We start from the raw sequence: 16,134 nt of genomic DNA, 5'->3' as shown, positions 1-16,134 counted from the left end.
GAGCGTCAACGCGTATTTTACAGTTCTTGTCTTGCGTGTATAAAGGAGATTTCCAAATAATGAGAAGTCTAACATGGACGGTGATGGGTAGACAATATGTTCAAATAAATGAGAGACACTGTATCACACTAAAAGTGAGCAAGGTGTTTGTTAGGTAATGTAAAAAGAGACAGTACTAGATAACGCTATTGTCCAAGATAATCTGCTGTTAATGTAAATGATAATTTTGTTAGAATAAATATTATTGCCATATGTTTTTTCTGCTTTTGTTTTATGCATTGTGATCCCTGTTATACAGCAAGTTGTGTAAGGTATTCAATTTACTGTGTGCTTTGCTTTGCGTCGTCTCACCGTTTCGGGGAATGAGACAAAGTAAATACGTGAAGAAGATTTAGCTGAGAATTTTAGCTATGAAAGGAGTTAGTGTCGGTAGTTTACAGTACATACCTTGTGCTATCTGGGGGAATAAATGTATAAGTTACTGTAGTATGTAGTGTGGAGGTACCGTAGCTGATTTGAGTAGTTAGAAAAGTAGTTGTAAGAATTAACATGAGATGAGTGTGTAAGCACTTCATGTATCTGAGTGATACTAATAAGCATTGAGTTAGAGATGCATATTAAGCGCTATGTGTCATTTCAGTACACATTTTCGTGTAAATATTTCATTATTCTTGAAAACTGTATGTATTGTATGGCTGCGGTTTCTTTAAGTGAGTTGGGGAACCTGTGAGGATTCGTTCTCTTGCTGTGGATCATTAATTATGTTTTCAATAATTGTGGAGCAATAAGCACATTTGTGGGAGAGATTCTGTGTATACAACCAATGATGATGATAACTAGTGTAAGAGGTACTTATTAAAAAAAATCTTACTTACTGCATTCAGATTTACACTATTTTGATGTTATGAGCAAAGAGACTTGGAAACAACAAGAGACGCTATTTGGTCACAGAGCTGATAGCATTGTGTATACAGGGGTTCATGGATGATCCACTAGGGACACACTGACTGATGCCATTCACTACTACTGAACTGAGAGAGACCTAATAATCACCACAGTCAGGCATCTGCAAAGATTACAGAGACCCTCCAACCTGTGGATGTGGGTACGAATATATACAAGGGATGCACTTCCTGACAGTATAGGATTGTGGCGTGTAGCCAGACAGTAAGGAACATCATAGTCCAGATCTATCCTACACCGAGCTGCTACCTTAAGTGGGTGGATGGTGTCCACACACATCGGCGTCTCAAGAAACTAACAGATTGTCCTTTTCTCCACGAGTTTCCACAATCCGTTCACTGTCAGTTGTATCTAATACCACACTTTCAAAAAGTCAAATGCTGCCTAGTTAAAAATAATATAATATTCTTTTGAGTTGCTTCAAACTGATGACTGAATTAAGGTCACCCTTTATTGTAAAATATTTCATTACTTCTTACTTTTTTCTGTTTTACACGAAACGAATGAATAGATAAAGTTGTTACTGAAATTTAGTTCTGTTGTACTCCTTTTAAAAATAGAATGAATGATTCAGTACCATTCAGATTTCATGTAAGTTTGATGTGATACCACGAACTGTTATTAACATCATCGTGTTAGAACTCAATTTTACCTATTGGTGTAGTACTGGTATGAGTATCAAGCACAAATTCTGAATTCTTTAGATAACTGACATACAGATTTTTTAATATTAGTATGCTTTTCAAGCTCAAGCTGTGGCTATTTAAAAATTATTGTATATAAACAACGGCAATATCTCGGTCTGCTGTGAGTTTTCAGTTATTTTTTCTAGAACTCAGTTTTTAATTATCTGTTTCAAATAACTTCTTCACGTTTGTAATTAATGATGTAATTGGGAATGCCCCTTGTTGCCTCCTCTTGAGCATAGTCTAGATCATATCAATTCAGTAAAGGGGAGATGATGAAGGTTGGCTCTTTCATTTTCATTCCACCTATTTTTATCTTTTCGTTATGTGTAATGTTTCACCCGTGGTATATCGGTAGCATCTTTGATTACTAATCAGAAAGTTCTTGGTCCTGGGTTGTTAACCCACCAAAGCTTAAATTTATTATATAATCAGCATTGGCGGCCGAAGATTTCCGGCGTAAGAAGTCACTCTCATTATATCAACGACCTTGCCAAAGAGGGCAGAGGAGTGGACAGAGGTTAGGAGCACTCTTTGGCCTTTCGGTGTGAAACTGCTTCTAAAAGCGGAAGAATCAGCAATGATTAACGGCATAAGGATGCAGAAGGCATCACTGCATTAAAGACACATAAGCTGTATTCACAGGACATGCACCCTGTAATTGAAAATTGTCGTGTTGATCTCTCCGTTGGCAAAAGAGTTCGGAATAGCTCCACTTCGGATCTCTGGGAGGTGACCATGAGGAAAAGATTGAACAGCCAGTGAAAGGGTAGCGTTTTACGAGAGGAGTGTGGAATTCCCGAAGCTTGTATATGGTAGGGAAGCTACAAAATCTGTAAAGAAAAGGCTCAATCTAGATATACCAGGGTCAGTGAAGTGAAATGGAAAGAAAACAAGGATTTCTGGAGAGATGAGTATGGGGTAATATCAACAGCACCATAAAATGTATAACAGTTGGTTTCGTTATGAATAGGATGGTAGGGCAGAGAGTGTGTTACTGTGAACAATTCAGTGATAGGTTTATTCTTACCAGAATCGACAGCAAATCAACACCGACAACGGTAGTTCAGATATACATGCCGACGTCTCAAACAGAAGATGAAGCGATAGAGAAAGTATATGACGATATTGAAAGAGAAATACAGTACGGAAACTGGAGATGAAAATCTAATAGTCATAGGGGACTGGAATGCAGTAGAAGGGGAAGGAGTAAAAGAAAAGTTTACAGGAAAATATGGGCTTGTAACAAAGAATGCGAGAGGAGCAAGACTAATCGAGTTCTGTAATAAATTTTAGCTAATAATAGCGAATACTCTGTTCAACAATCAGAAGAGGATCATGTACACTTGTAAAATGCCGGATGACACGGGAAGGTAGATTGCATCATGGTCAGACAAAGATTCCGATATCGGATTCTGGATTGTAAGGCGTACCCAGGAGCAGATATAGCCTCATATCACCATGTAGAAGTGATGAAAAGTAGATTGAAGTTTAAGAGACTAGTCAGGAAGAATAAATGCACAAATACCTGGAATACGGAAGTCCTAAAGAAAGACGAGATACGCTCGAAGTTCTCTAAGGCAAGAACGACAAGAACAACTAGCTCAGTAGGCAGTACTCTAATAAAGGCAATCACAGAAGTTGGAAAGAAAAACTTTGCTACAAAGAATGCAACTGCGAAGAAACCATGTTTAACAGAAGGAATACTACAGTTCGTCGATGAAGCAAAGAAGTACAAAAATATTCAGAGAAATTCAGGAATACAGAAATAAAAGTCGCTGAGGAATGAAATAAATAGGAAGTGCAGGGAAGGTAGACGAAATCGCTGGATGAAAAATGTGAAGAAACCGAAAAAGAAATGATTGTCGGAAGGACTGACACCGCGTGTACGAAAGTGAAAATAGCCTTTGAGGAAATTAAAAGCAAAGGTGATATCATCAAGAGTGCTACGGGAATTCCACTGTTAAATGCAGAGCAGAGAGCGGATAGGTGGAAAGAGTACTCTGCAGACCTCTATGAGGGGAAGAACTGTCTGATGTGATAGAAGAAGAAACAGGACTATATTTAGAAGAGGTATGGGATCCAGTATTAGAATCAGACTTTAAGCGAGCTTTGGAGGACCTAAGATCAAATCAGGCAGAAGGGATGGATAACGTTCCATCAGAATTTCAAAAATCATTTGAAGAGGAGGCAACAAAACGACTACTCACTTTGGTGCGTATAATGTATTAGTCTGGCGACACACCATCTGCCTTTCGGAAAAATATCATACACACAATTCTGAAGACTGCAAGAGCTGACAATTGTGAGAGTTCTCGCAGATCAGCTTAACAGCTCAACCATCCATGTTGCTGAAAGAATAATATGCAGAATAATGGAAAAAGATTAAAAATGTGTATATGACGATGATTTTTACTTTAGGAATGGTAAAGGCACCAAAAGGCAATTCCGACGTTGCAGTTGATAGTGGAAGCAAGACTGAAGAAAAATCAATAGGATTTTTCGATACGGAAAAAGCGTTCGAAAATTTAAATTGGTGCAGTATGCCCCAAAATCTGAGAAAATAGGTGTAAGCTATAGGGAGAGACAGGAAATATACAATATGTACAATAATACGAGTGCTCGGATTAGAAGGGGTGCAAGACAGGGATGTAGTCTTTCACCCCTGCTGTTCAATCTGTGCATCGAAGATGCAATTATATAAATAAAAGATTCAGGAATGGAATTAAGTCTCAACATCGAAGCATATCGATGGTACGATTCGCTGATGAGAAAGCTATCCTGAGTGAAAGTGGAGAAGAATTACATGATCTGCTGAATGTAATGAACAGTCTAATGAATACAGAATATGGATGGAGAGTAATTCGAGGAAAGGCGAAAGTAATGAGAAATGAGAACAGCGAGAAACTTATCATCAGGATTGATGGTCATGAAGCAGATGAAGTAAAGGAATTTTGCTACCTGGGCGGCAAAATAATCAATGACGGACGGAGCAAGGAGGAAATCGAAAGCAGACTAGCACTGGTGAAAAGGGCATTCCTGGCCACGAGAAGTCTACTAGTATCAAAAATAGGCTTTAATTTGAGGAAGAAATTTCTGAGAATGTACATGTGGAGCACAGCATTGTATGGTGATGAAAGATGGACAGTAGGAAAACCAGAGTAGAAGAAAATCGAAGCATTTGAGATGTTTTGCTAAAGAAGAATGTCGAAAGTTAGGTGGACTGGTAAGGTAAGGAATGAGGAGGTTCTTTGCACAATCGGCGAGGAGAGTAATATGTGGAAAACACTGAGAAGGAGAAGGGACAGGATGATAGGACATCTGTTAAGATATCAGGGAATGAATTTCATGGTGCTAGAGGAAGCTGTAGAGGGCAAAAACTGTAGGACAGGACAGAGATTGGAATGCATACAGCAAATAACTCAGGACGTAGGTTGCAAGTGCTACTCTTTGTTGAAGAAGTTGGCACAGGAGAGGTTAGCAATGGTTCTGCTTCTCGTTCTTCTTATTACTAGTGTAGCGTTGTATTAGAGACAGTATTTGAAGGAGCCTACTGTTGTGATGAAATTACTTTGGTTGACAGACATTCGTGGTACTGAATGGTTTCTACAATGCGCAAGACTACCAGTAAGATCCAAATTATTTACCGTCGTTAATTGTATATTACCATATGACCTGAGGTAGGTAATATGGCCGGCCGTTGTGACCGAGCGGTTCTAGGCGCTTCAGTCTGGAACAGCACTGCTGCTCCGGCCGCAGGTTCGAATCCTGCCTCGGACATGGATGTGTGTGATGTCCTTGGGTTGTTTAGGTTTAAGTAGTTCTAAGTCTTGGGGACTGATGGCCTCAGATGTTAAGTCCTATGGTGCTTAGAACCATTTGAACCAACCTCATCCTAGCATCACAGTCTTCCGGTCACACCGAGTGGATGAAGTGGGGTTTCCATGGTCTCCAGTTCACAAAACACAAGCGTTTTACAGTTTTGATGTGACATAGCAATATGTGAGGGCAGTTTGTTGTAGTTTTGCTGTAGCATGTAGATGTAGGGAGCAATTTAAAATTTAAAATTGGTGCAGATCTGCTGTAACATGGCTCTGTATGGGCATTTTGTTACAATTTGCTGTAAAATGGTGATGCATGGGATGAAATGTCATGTGGTTTTTGTTGAGCGATAGCTTGAGTTAGCATTATCGGCAGAAGATTTTGTACTGCAAGATAAAGTTACTAACCTAGCATGATTTTAAAAGTAGCTACGAGAGGATATTTGAAAGATAGCAAGTCTCGTTTATTACTATAGTTTCCACTGTGTGACAATGTAAGACAGTCCTAGACAAGTACACTTTAACGTGTTAGCTAAATCAGTAGTAATCCATGTGTGTTCTTTAATATTACAAAACAAATGTTTACGTAGTTACATTAAAGACAGAGACAATTGTATTTTTGTGCTAAGATGGTCTTTTCGTTTGCGATCAGAGATCTGTAGTTACGACTTCATATCACGATAAGCAACCTATGTGTTTTTTTGCACTTGAAATCTGCATGTGTTTTGGTAAATAATTTTATTTTAGTCCAGTTTTCGTATTTTCAGAATATAGAGCTAGCCTCTCTGTGTGGAAATATGTTCTTCATATTCTTTTGTTTTCATTTTGTATACAATGAATTACGAAGTTACATTTACATATTACGAAACTATGAGGTTAAATGATACATTGCATTAAAGATGGAAATAAAATACGCCCAGTTTAGTGTGCTTTGCTGTGCTAAAATGTCAGAAAATGTATTGTTGGTGGATAATCAGCTACCTAAGGTACGTTCATCACCAAAGGTAACAAAAATTTAGCTTCATTTCAGTCAGTCAATAAGGTTTTTTAAATTTTCTTGATGCATCATCATCTTCCGCCCTAAAATAGTGTACGGTAAGCTTTCCTTGTACAGAGCCTCATTTAGGCCTAGGACGAAATGTCAACTGACCACTTAGCGTGTAAATTCAGTCACATGCGTTTATTAGATAATTTATAGGTGAACATAGGGTTTTAACAGTTAATTTGAGAGTTCACAGTCATGCTTTGGCATCAAGTGAGATGTGAAAATAACTTTGTGACACTTGACATAAAGTGAGTGTGTGTGTGTGTGTGTGTGTGTGTGTGTGTGTGTGTGTGTGTGTGTCGCTGACATTTTTTGACATCGGTTTGAGACATGAAAATACTGCCAGTTACACCCTTCATGTATTTTGACAGACAATTTAGATCAAAAGTAACATCGTGACACCCGACGTTAAAGTTGTGTTGCTGATAAATATTACGTATTTTTGATAAGTAATACAGAGGTAAAGACACTCTGTTACACCTGCGGCATATATTTGGCATACAGTTAGGTGTATAAAGAACATCATTTCTGTGTTCACATAGCCGGCCGGTGTAGCCGAGCGGTTCTAGACGCTTCAGTCTGAAACCGCGCGACCGCTACGGTAGCAGGTTCGAATCGTGCCTCGGGCATGGATGTGTGTGATGTTCTTGGGTTAGTTAGGTTTAAGTACTTCTAAGTTCTAGGGGACTGATGACCTCGAATGTTAAGTCCCATAGTGCACAGAGCCATTTGAACCATTTTTTTGTGTTCACATACTTTTGACAAGCAAAACAGACAATTCGAACGTAGAAATATTTAATTTGTTGCTCCATTGTGCCTTACACCAAGTGTGGCACTATCACTGACAAGTACAACCTAAATTGTAAATTAGGTCATTAGTTTCATGTCATACCAGTACTGCCAATATCTTTCTGAATTTTTGATAAATAATTGAATGCTTGTTAACATGATAGCAGTTTACGCAAAATTGAGGTGAATCTTATGTATTTTTGACAAATAGTAATACAAACATGAAAATACTATATATTACACCTTTACTGTTGACATTTTTTATGAATTCAGATACTTTTGTACATGGCGACAATTTACGCAAGTGCAGATTCGTCAGATACTTCTGTACGTGGCCAAAATGGTGGCAACATACTAATAGACCTGTTCCGTTTTTGTGTCTAGTAAAATACTGGGATACCATTGGGAGAGGTGTGTGTGTGTGTGTGTGTGTGTGTGTGTGTGTGTGTGTGTGTGTGTTACTGCTGACACTGCATCCCACCCTCCAGCGGTTAGACAACCCATACATTTGACATCATGCATACAGAACTGAGACATTTGCATGCCGATGTGATGTGTGAGAGTTCCAGGGCAGTCGAACTGTGCCAAACTATACTTATGTCGCTGAAAAGAAGCGATAAGATATGGTATGATTTTAAAATAAGGCAGAAATAAAAAAAAAGTCTGGGAATAAAAAGGAGAATAACAACATAACAACGAAGTTGATAGGAAAACACCTATATTTTGCGGTCTCCAACTATTGGAGATCCAGATCTCATGTATTTTCATTTGGCGCTAGTTCTACTAATGTAAGGGGTAAGCTGGTGCCACCATGTACCATAACCCAGAACAAAATTTGGGCTTACACATTCTGACGTGGGTTTCTTGTAATTAAATCAAGCTACGCTGAACAAATAACTAGATAGTTACTTTAAAAACGTACTGTCAGTAAGTACCTTCTCCAGTCTTACTGGAGCCAAGCTGCCGTTCTAGCATTGCAGCCAACATGATATTAGACTAACAAGTACGAGGTAATATTGGTTACGAGGACAATATCTCATTGCTACATGTAAAAGTAAAAGACATCAGTGAAAAAGTTCAGATATAATTTCGACTGACTCAACTTTACTCTGTTGCCACTGACGTTGAATTGGTACATTTTTAGTACTAAATTTCATGCGTTTTTGACAGGTGGTGTGTGCTCATTGTTTTGTATGTTTACCTCTGTTTGCAGGGCTTCTGACTGGACCATTACTGAAGAAATTCTCGATTCGTCAAGTGTCTGTCGGCGGGGGACTGCTGACTGTGGCTGGCATGATCCTCACGAGTTTCGCAAACTCGTTCACCTACATTATCATTACATACAGTTTGTTAGTAGGTCAGTGATATGGACTGTATTCCCCCCTAATATCATAGCTTTGAGCGTCTGTGTTGAAGCTCCTCAATGTATATATTTTATAGCTTCTAAGTATCTGCATCTCCATTCCATCCACTTTTCCTACTGTTCCTATTCCAACATTCTTGACTTATTTTCATCTTTCGTTCTACTTTCTCTTTTTTGCCTGTGTTGTTGGCCTAATGCCTGTAAATGTTACTTATGATAAGGGGATTTTGTTTGAGTAAATGCTAAGATAATGTCAGGGTTTTGGTCTTATCTTAATATGGCTTTACAGGGGGATTTAACTTTCTTGAATTAGGAATACCCCATCGGGGGTATTTGTCTATATAGCAAAAAATTGAAGTATCAGAGGTCAACACATTGCCACTGACGTAACGTATCTATACTTCGTAATATATTCTTTAAGTGTTAGGGCTATGCACCCGCCAGAATATATTACGAAGTATAGATACGTTACGTCAGTGGCGCGGTGGTTCCAGTTCGAATCCGCCCAGCGCATTAACGTCGAGGGCCGGTGTGCTGGCCAGCCTCGATGTGGTTTTTAGGCTGTTTTCCACATGCCACTAGGTGAATTCCTCAGTTACACGACTCGCAGACATTTGCAAAACGTTCGCACTATTTCATGTCTTAAACTAGATACAGCTGGGGTTCACTAATTCCGTCCCAGAGGGGGCGGGGGGGGGGGGTATAGGGTGGCGACAGGAAGAGCATCTGGCCACCCTCTGACACTAATATCGCAAAATCCATAGTAACAAGGTCGAACCCGTGCTGAAGTGAGACAAAGGCCCAAAGCAAATGAAGAGTTATGCCAAGACTGTAAGTGCATGATTGTTTCTTTTAAAATAAAAAATACTTCGTATTGCTATGCTTAAGCTAAAATTTATCTCTAGTTCCTATCTTCATTCAGACAGATGACAGTCTCATGAAACTGGATTAATCTTTTTCAAACACCATGTTGTAGTTTCTTTAAAGGCCACAGCTTATGTCCCTCCCCTATTCCTGCCCAATCTAGCTCGTGCTTTATTTTTAACAACCTTGTTATCCGTGGCGCATTAGACTCGTGTTTTAATTGCTATTCTTCTGCATAGGTCTGGGTAGTGGTCTCGTCGCACCGGCTGGTTTCCTGGCCGTCAAGGCCTACTTCGTGAAGTACCGCGGGCGCGCCGTCAGCTTGTCCATGGCGGGCGGCAACGTGGTCCTGATGGTGATGCCGCACGTGGTGCGGCTGCTGCTCGACAACTACGGCTTCCTCGGCGCCATGTTGGTCTTCAGTGGCGTGTCGATGCATGGGCCCTTGGGCAGCCTCCTCTTCCATCCGCTCGAGTGGCACGCCAAGCGCAGACCAATCGCCAGTGAGCTGAGGCCGCTCCAGCGTGAAGTCCAGGAAGGTGCGGACAAGTCTGGTACCGAAGCTGGGAGTCCTCAGGAGCGGAGGACGAGGCGGCGCACCTCATCGGCCTCACTGGCCACCTCTGAGTTCGGGGATGTGAGTGACGCGGTACCTGATGACCGCGCCAGGCGGCGGCCTGTCACTAGCGAAGAGGATGGAAATGCCAACCAAGAGGGTGAGCACCACGCCAGTAAGGTGATCACTCAGTCAACAGTATGAACACAAAATTGTTGAGGCTTTCGTGGCCACTTGTTGACAAACTGCCTACTGGCTTCTGTCTCGGGTTCTTCGGCCGACGTTCATCTAATGATTTTTCTGACGTTTCGCCAGCACGCGAACACTTTGAACAAGAAAGAGGAAAGCCTTAAGGTAAACGGATCCTGGCTTCCCGTACTGCAGCGAACGACCGTCGCAGGTAGAAAGAGCAGAACCGCACCGGAAATGACCGCGGAGAAGCCCTCGGACGGTGGCGCGCCAGGTACATATAGTCTGCGCCCGCGAGCTCGGCTCCAGTTCACCACCGGCAATGGAGGGTGAAGCTTTGACAATGCCAGCCACTCGTGCTGGCGAAACGTCAGAAAAATCATTAGATGAACGTCTGCCGAAAACCCGAGACGGAAGCCAGTAGGCAGTTTGTCAACAGTTTGAAGTTGCTTGTTGTATCCACAAGGGGACTGCCCCTCTTCCAATTTACTGGTGCACAAATAATCTGAAGCTGAGAGCAGGTACATCGATTTCCAGAAGCAGTTGCAGTGTTGCTGCCGAACACTATACTTAAATATTGTTCAATTTTAATAAATAAGACTCTGTATGATAATATCAGTCACACGCAAAACTGTCGACAATAGGAACGCGCGCGCGCGCGCGCGCGTGTGTGTGTGTGTGTGTGTGTGTGTGTGTGTGTGTGTGTGTGTGTGTGTCTCCACATCTCCTCCTAAACCACTGGACCGATTTCAATCACACTTGGCACACACATGCCTTACACTCCGCTGCAGAGTGAAAAATGTCATTCTGGAATAATCCCTTACTGTCATGCAACAGTCGCTTTGGGGGTAAGAAACACCTACTAATGATTGTTCACGAGGTACCACACCATAAAGAACAAATACGTGGAAAACTGCCCCATTATGCATGAGTTACAAATTTGTTTCTTCTTTCCTACTCACTCCATTCACAACATACTTCGCAGACAGTATCCATATATGACGGTGAATATGCTTAAACAATTATATTGCTGTACGACAGATAGTTCAACCGATATGACGGCATAAACACCGAGGCATGTGAAACTTGCCGCATCATACATGTAGTTTTAGTAATGTATACTAATTCTTTGCTACTGAGACGCTCCTACAGTCGAGTCAGCTTCAGGAAATCCCTGTCACCTGGCAGCGCTTTTGACAGCTTTCAAATGCAAAGCGCAAACGGCTGTAGGCAAAAACGATAGCCGTCTGCAGAGCTATCAAGAGGCGTCGCCATAGTGACGTTTACGGAATCGCATGGTAGACACGCGAAGCAACTGCGCCCAGCATACAGAACCTGTCTGGGATCATGTTTCTTATTCTGGATCCTGGTCTTACACATTTGTACATTATGCATATTTCTTTCGAGTGGTGTTCCATTATTTCAAAGGCTTTTAACGAAAACATAGACAAGAAATTTTTTCGATATTCCACTAAAAATACGGTTAATTTTTTGTTTTTATTGCTAATAGAAAATTGGCAAAATGAATATCCCTGCAATATCAGGTTTGTCAGCTATTTCTTAAGATCTGAACTTTCGTGTTTCAATTAAATTTTATCTTGGCGCAGATTTGTTACGCGACTTAGAACAGCACTGCAATATTTTTCGTGATTCTTTAAAAATTCTGACTCCAAATTTTCATAGTAGTTGAGCGTAATGAAATCGGAATACCTGGAGTCTATTACTATCTTTTTCCAATATTTTTCGTATTAATTTTCAGAGTGAAAATTAACAATGGAACGTCACTTCCCTTTTGTTAACTGTGGCACACTAGTAGACTTCAGAATCTTGAAAAATTCTACAGAATTTATTGGATAAACTACAATTCAAATAACTTTTTTTTTCATCCATGTCTTGTATTCGTGATTTATTTACAAAAATATCAACACATTGAATACTTTAACTTCATAACAACTCGATGAGGACATGACGATAACTTGATAGAAGCTCGTACAGATGTGGCTGAACGTATATTAAGCGGATCGTAACCAGTCGCTGCCAGAAATTGGGCTATCGTTGGAGACTCTGAGGCACCAGAGGTTGTCCCGTAATCCGATAGCGACAGTTACAGCGAACGGCATCGCCCAACCGCTAACGGCACGGCAGCAACGCCCCCTGCGCTGACGCGCCACCCGCGCTGTGTGTGGATCAGAAGGGTAAAGAGAACAGCCGACTGCACCTCAACCAGTTCGTCACCAGTCGACTTCGTGCGAGTTCTTACCGAGCTGTAGTCGAGCTGCTGTACGGCTCCAATATAGAGTAGTTCAGTATCGTCTCCGTGCTGAAGTAACTTTCCCCACGGAAGTCGAACCTCCTCAGTGTCGTCTTAGTACAGACGTAACTTTCCCCCCTGAAGTCATACCTCAGAGCTGACGTCCAGACCAGATAAACTTGTGTCAGCATTTACAAAGTGAAATTGAAGATGGGAGTTGGCGGTGAATATGAAATTTGTGACAATGGCAATAAATTCTTGAAAAACCAAAGTGAAAACTTTTCTTATTGTTTACGTAATCTATGTCTGACTTCAAAAGAGTGTGATGGTTGTTGGGAAGTCATTGAATGCAGACAGCTCAGTCGCTATGGCAGGAACTTCAGTTGCAACAAGTGGATGTTCTCCAGGAATATCTGTGCAAAGAAAGACATCAAGCACAGTACAGACAAAGAAAATATGAAATGTATTGTGGAAGAAAGGAGAGGTGAACCATGTAGAGCTACCTTTTCTTGGAAGAGAAGCTTTACCAGAGATAACATATGGCAGCATGACTTCGTTTTATATTTCCTCCAGACATTTTGGAGTTGATCGCGGGAGAACCTACCCTTAATAGTATTCAAATGAATTTGGCTAAGACCTGCAATGCTACAGTAGAGGGTATTTCGAAGTTTTTTAGGTGTCTGTATTCTTTCTTCTGTTGTAGCATTGAACTATATGAGAATGTGTTTCTGAAGTGTTGTACGCCCATTAATTGTATAAGACGGTATTACTATCAACAAAGTTCAGCTAGTGAGGTGTTTCTTGTACTTCCTAGACAATTTATCAAATACCGGTATACAAGACAGCCTGAGATAGATACGATGTATTTTTATATATCTGAATGAAAGATTTGGTTCAATTCCAACGGAAGAGTCATTGACTATAGATGAACAGATGTATGCTACTAAAGCCAGGCACCATCTGTTTATGGCAGGTAAACCACATAAATATGATTATGAGTTGTTTTTAACGCGTGGTGTATGTGGGTATGCCTACAATGTGGAAATGTATGCAAGACGTGAGCACGAATGGCATAAGAATCATGCGGCTCTTGATCTTGTTGTGGTTGCTAAATTATGCTGGAACGTACCAGAGAACGTAAATCACAAAGTTTACTTCGATAATTACCATACATCAAGACTTGCATGTGAATTTCAAAGAGGAATAGAACAATAATTCCAGTGTCAGTGGCTGCGTTCTGCCTCAGAACTCAAACACCATCCCTGCGGACATAATGCTTTTGGCGACGAGATTCTTTTGACCATTTCATCTTTTTAGGAAATTGCTTTGTTTCAATAATCGATGTTATTGATATTGCGATCGCCGCCACCTCCCAGACTCTCGCCTTCGGCTGGCTGCTTATAATGACCTGCACTGCCAAATGCCTCGTCTGTAGATAAGCGCAGGATTCATTGTCACTGACTCGTGTGCTCGACGTGTAACAAACAGAAATATAACAATGTATGTCTGAACAACTAATAGTTTCTTAACTGAAGTTTCTCAGGCGGGAAACGTCAGCGCTTAATCGGTTGATACTTTGTGACACTACACAGTTCCACAAAATTCTCGCAAAAAATAGAAAAAAATCGTCTTTGAAGATTGGGAGGTATCTCGGGACTGTGAAACACAAAATATTCTCACTCTATTAAAATAATCGTTGGCAGCTTAAGGTACGCCGTAAAGATACTGTATTTGTAGGCTCACATCAGCTTTTTTAAAAATTTCTAGTTTAATTTAACATTCGTTAACAAGTGGAAATTCAAAGTAAAGTACTCATTAGTTATTTTAACAAAAATAAGATCTTATTATTTTAATTACAGGTCTATGAAACTGAAATTCGATACAGAATGGAAATGTGCTATTTTTAAGTGAAACTGTTGTATTGATGAATAATACTGTTTAATATCTACAAACAAAACAGTAATTTATTTAATATAAATGTGACGTAAAGTCATACAGGAGGCAGGCGACCGTTATTATAACCAGTAGTTCTGCTTTCAGGCTGACTGGGTCCCAGTGTTAAAAGTCAAACACCTTACAAGGAGCGACTTTATTGCTCATATCACGTGTTTCGGAATTTATCCGTCATCAAACATCCATGAGCGATTTATGCAAGTAGATATGGCGTTTCAAGTTGTATGTGAAACAGTCTACGAATGTTTTTCACATACAACTTGAAACACCGTATCTGCGTGCAGCAGTCGATATAGGAATTTGTTGATGGATAAATTCTGAAACATGTCATCTGAAAAATAGTCATTCCGTGTCTGATGTTTTACTTTTAGCGTCGAAACCCAGCCATTCTGAATTCAGAGCTACTGATTAGTAATTTATTTTCTATTATTTGATTCGAGTTTTGCACCGAATTAATTTCTTCTGAATAGTTGCATTTTCATGCAGTTACTAATTTTTAAAAAAATGTGTTACTTTGTATAAAAGGATTGAAGGTATTCGTGCAATAACCAGATACGTCTAGTTCTTACCTATAATAAGGTTTTACTGCCTTCGCGTGTTCAGAAGTGCAACCCTTCCGCAAATTCCTGCAGATTCTAATGCTGGGCCATCGACAAGTGTCAGCGTGCGAACCATTCAGCGAAACATCATGAATATGGGCTTTCGGAGACGGCCTACTTGTGTACTCTTGATGACTGCACGACACAGTTTTACGCCTTACCTGGGCCCGTCAACACCGACAACGGACTGTTGATGACTGGAAACACTTTCTCTGGTCGGACGAGTCTTGTTTCAAATTGTATCGAGCGGGTGGACGTGCATGGATATGGAGAGAACCTAATGAATCCATGGACCCTGCAAGTCAGCAGGGATCTGTTAAGCTGCTAGAAGCTCTGTAATGGTGTGGGGCGTGTGCAGCTGGAGTGATATGGAACCCCTGATACTTCCGGATACGATTCTGAAAGGTGACACGTACGTAGGCATCCTATCTGATCGCCTGCATCCATTGATGTCCATTGTGAATTCCGACCGACTTGGCCAATTCCAGCGACACCCCAAATGTTCCGAATTGCTACAGGGTGGCTCCAGGAACCCGCTTCTGAGTTTAAATATTTCCACTGACTGCCAAACACTCCAGACATGAACGTTATTGAGCATATCTGGGATGCCTTGCAACAAGCTGTTCAGAAGAGGTCACCACACCTCGTACTCTTACGGATTTGTGGACAGCCATGCAGTATTCGTGATGTCACTTCCCTCCAGTACTACTTTAGACATTAGTCAAGCCCATGTCCCGTCGTGTTGCTGTACTTCTGCGTGCTCGCGGGGGTTCTACACAATATTATACAGGTGTACCAGTTTCTTTGGCTTTTCAGTGTATGTATGGTTGAAGTTTCATGGAGTTATGTTATTTGGCTGTGACACAGCATGCGAAAGTTATTTGCGTCGTTACGTTTTGCGTTTCAGTGTATTTTTATGTATATTACCCCAACTTTTTCGACTAACTTAAGGCCAGGTTTTCATTCAAATGAGCAAAAAGTAGGCAAATATTGCAATTTTTTGAGACAGTGAAAAGACATACGGAGAATCTGTTTGGGGGTTATGACTGATCGTA

General features: G+C 40.7%; 1 protein-coding gene across 1 annotated transcript in view; it reads left to right on the top strand.

The window, feature by feature from the left end:
• The window catches only part of LOC124798638 (monocarboxylate transporter 1-like), a 157,104-nt gene that overhangs the window by 114,634 nt on the left and 26,336 nt on the right, over positions 1 to 16,134 (top strand). Inside the window, exons 4-5 of the mRNA XM_047262122.1 lie at positions 8,518 to 8,661; positions 9,771 to 10,247. Of these exons, the coding sequence (XP_047118078.1) occupies positions 8,518 to 8,661; positions 9,771 to 10,247 (621 nt within the window). The remainder of the gene's footprint in view (positions 1 to 8,517; positions 8,662 to 9,770; positions 10,248 to 16,134) is intronic.

Source organism: Schistocerca piceifrons, chromosome 5 (genome assembly GCF_021461385.2).
Source record: "Schistocerca piceifrons isolate TAMUIC-IGC-003096 chromosome 5, iqSchPice1.1, whole genome shotgun sequence".
Classification (NCBI taxonomy): Eukaryota; Metazoa; Arthropoda; class Insecta; order Orthoptera; family Acrididae; genus Schistocerca; species Schistocerca piceifrons.
This window is presented reverse-complemented; position numbering and strand designations above follow the sequence as displayed.